Here is a 3,661-nt window from a genome sequence, read left to right on the forward strand (position 1 = left end):
GATACTCATACGTAGGGATGTCAGCTTGGTTTTAAAAGAAGTTAACAAAAATCCGAAAGTAAGTGCTTTAAAATTAGTCGAACACATTGCTAATGCAACTGGAAAGCATGTCAATCCACGTATAGTACAAAGAACGTTGAACAGCCACGGTTTTCATGATAGAATACCACGCAAAGAACCTTTAATTTCTGAAAAAAACCGAAAGCTGCGCTTAGAGTTTGCCAAACAATATAAAGAAAAGGATTTTGATTTCTGGAAGCAGGTTTTATTTACAGATGAATCGAAATTCAATATATTTGAACGCGATTGGAGAGCTAAAGTTTGGAGGAAAGCGAAAACAGCACTGAATCCGAAACATATAATGCCAACTGTAAAGCATGGTGGTGGCAGTGCTATGCTTTGGGGAGCCGTAGCTGCAACTGAAGTAGGAAAAATATCTTTGACGTAGATTGACATGCTTTCCAGTTGCATTAGCAATGTGTTCGACTAATTTTAAGGCACTTACTTTCGGATTTTTGTTAACTTCTTTTAAAACCAAGCTGACATCCCTACGTATGAGTATCCTTGGGCGACCACTGCGAGGCTTATTTTCAATAGAACCACTATTTTTATAATTTTTTATTATCGTCTGAACTGTTGATCGAGTCAAATTTACTAGTTTTGATATTTTTACCATAAGGTTTTTTTTCATTTCTTTGCTTAATAACCAGATTTCGCATATCACTTGAAATTCTTTTCGTGGACCCATCGTGTCAATTAAATACCACTCTCAAAGCACAACCAAGTGCATTATATAAATGTATGACTCATGCCACAAGCATGAAATATGAAAAACGGTACTTTCCCGTTTAACATTTAAATTACTGTCAACTAAATGTAACAATCAATGAAGTGTATGTAGACTTTTGTCAATGATTTTTTTAGGTTTTTTTCGAATAATTTCGTTAATTTATATTGATGAATGAATTTTCTTTTGTTTATTATTATTAAAAAACAGTTCTAAACAAAACTGTATCATTACTTTTTTTCTATTATGTCTTTGGATTTACGAACTAGCAGAAATGGGGGGTGTATGTAGAGTTTTGTCGCTGACTGTATATTGACCATGAAAACTTTTTTACAAATAATGGGAATAGGGGCTTAGCTTCCCTGATACAACGTTACTCTAGTCGACATTCATATATTCAGGACTTCATGTTTGTGTTATAAGAATTAGTGCAGTGGAATTATTCCCACAAATGTGCCATTATCTCTCTAGTCGGGCGCTTTTCGTGGCGTTTTTCGCCTAACTGGACGGTCAGAAAAAAATTCTATTCAAATGCCACATGATCTTTGGACTACCCTACTTACCAGTTCAAGATAAACATTCTACTTCAAGTCATGTGAGACAGAATGTTTGTTTAATCTTCTATAAACACATTTTATAATTAACTAAATTGTAACTACCATTCTGCTTTTTCTTTATTCTTGACATTTTTGTATATTAACTAGCAAAGAAATAAAGTTACAAAAATGAAAGAAAAATATATTGATAGAAATATCTACATAATTTGTATTTTTATGTATTATAATTAAAAAATTATAAATATTTATTATGAAATAATTAATTATTAAAAAAATGTTGCATGGTTATAGTATTTGTCTCCAATTAAATCTCAATTTAAAAGTACTAACATCTATAATTATAAAATTATTAATATCACTAACAATTTAACCTAAGGATTAAAATTAATTAAAAACTAATTATAAAATTGATTAAATGAAAAACTTTTCTCATACATGAAATTAGCAAATTCCATGTCTGAGTAGTAATTTTGTGGTCTAATCCGATTGATTAAATTACAATTGTTTGAACACGTTCAATTACTGTAAGCAATGAATATTAATTTTTTTAGATTAATTACAATTAATTGCAAGAAACATAAAATAATAAATTACTTTTTTATCACCTTAAGGTATAATTACTTGTTATGCTTGATTTATTGCAATACTTAATTAGTAACTTACATACATATTTGCATACATTATTTCCTTTGAGGAAGAGTTCAAAAGTTTCTTAAGGTGTATTAAATATATATATATATAATATGAGACTACAAAAATAAATAGAAATAAAATTTACAAGAACTGTTAACATGAATAACTTTTAATGCAGTATAACAGTAATTGATAAATACTGTTTTACTTAAGTACAAAAGTATAAGTAACAAAAGTACTAATATTCTAGGTGGATTGATAATTACCTGACTTCACAGCAGGTGGCAACGCCAGAATAAAATCAATTATGTTTTGTGTATCTAGCAAGTTCTAAACGACAGCTGTAAAAGTTTCGACTTTATCAGATGTGTGGTTAGCTTTTTGTAAATAATATTATATTAAAATTTAATATCGATCGATAATAAAATTCCTCCATTTGAAACGAATAAACAATGATGCAATCAAATTGGAAATGGATTCTGTTTACGGTAACTTTGCACCATCACTAACCACACTAAAATATTGGAAAGCTGAATTTAAAGGTGGTCATATGACTGTTTTTGGTCATATGACTGTAGGTCCAAAAGAGGTCACAATTGAAGAAAAATTTAAAAAAATTCACGATATTGTGTTGGGTGATCCAAAACTTAAATTGTGTCAGATAGCAAAAATAACAAATATATTATATGAACATGTATCAAATATTTCACATGAAGATTTGAGTAAGGAAAAGCTTCGGCAAGATGAAAGCTCGGATTTGCTAACAATTGACCAAAAACGACAATGACTTCGTCAATCAAAAAATTGTTTGAAAATGTTTATATACACTATCTAGCTGTCTGTTAGCGTCAAGTAGTGTCAATGGTTAAAACTTTGATCTATTATTTCAAACCTGAGGAAAAACAACAAGCCGAAGAATGGGTAGAGCCCGGAGGTAATGCTCCCAAATGACCAAGAACTCATCAATCGGTTGGAAAAGTTTTGACTTCCGTATTTTGGGATTCAAGTGGAATGATTTTCATAGACCATTTGAAAAGAAAAAGCCATAACATTACTATTACATATTATTGGATTGATTGAATAAGGAAATCAAGCAAAAATGATCACATTGTCGGAGAAAAAATGTTGTTTTTGCAGAATTACACACCCGTTCACACGTCAATGAAAACTTTGACAAAATTAAATGAATTACGGTACGAATTGTTACCTTATTTAGCTCCCAGTGACTATTATCTGTTCTCAAACTTAAAAAGATGGTTCCAGGAAAACAGATGATGCAGTGGAATGGGAAACTGAGGTATATTTTGGGGGACTTGATAAATCGTATTATTTAAAAGGTATCCAAATGTTGAAAGATTGTTAGATTCGGTGTGTCGAGCTAAAAGATAACGAGACTTCCATTAGATAAATACCCAATAAGTTTTAAGAATGTCATAGTTTACAAATGACATTTACAAAATGATTGCAAAAAACACTATATAAATTTTATTGAATTCAGTGAACAGTAAATTTTTTTCCAGTTTAAATTTTAAAACTATAATCATTAATTATTTTTAATTATGAATAATTATTTAATTCATTGCTTATGAAAATTTAAACAAGTTGTTATAATAATAATTCACAAAAATTTAATTTCTAACATGAAACTGTAAAAAGTTGATGTTAATTAATTAACATAACGTAT

The 3,661-nt window shown here is 29.5% G+C and overlaps 1 protein-coding gene across 1 annotated transcript; it reads left to right on the forward strand.

Moving 5' to 3' along the window:
• The first annotated feature begins 2,449 nt into the window (after positions 1-2,449).
• Positions 2,450-2,764, forward strand: LOC119682613. Its single transcript, XM_038096102.1, has one exon. It carries the CDS (start codon positions 2,450-2,452, stop codon positions 2,762-2,764), a length of 315 nt encoding a protein of 104 aa, XP_037952030.1.
• Positions 2,765-3,661: the final 897 nt, after the last annotated feature.

The sequence above is a fragment of the Teleopsis dalmanni genome, chromosome 1 (assembly GCF_002237135.1).
Source record: "Teleopsis dalmanni isolate 2A chromosome 1, ASM223713v2, whole genome shotgun sequence".
Classification (NCBI taxonomy): domain Eukaryota; kingdom Metazoa; phylum Arthropoda; class Insecta; order Diptera; family Diopsidae; genus Teleopsis; species Teleopsis dalmanni.

Excerpts from the sequence above, each read along its gene's own strand:
- LOC119682613 (XM_038096102.1), top strand. The coding sequence starts at position 2,450 with ATGGATTCTGTTTACGGTAACTTTGCACCATCACTAACCACACTAAAA.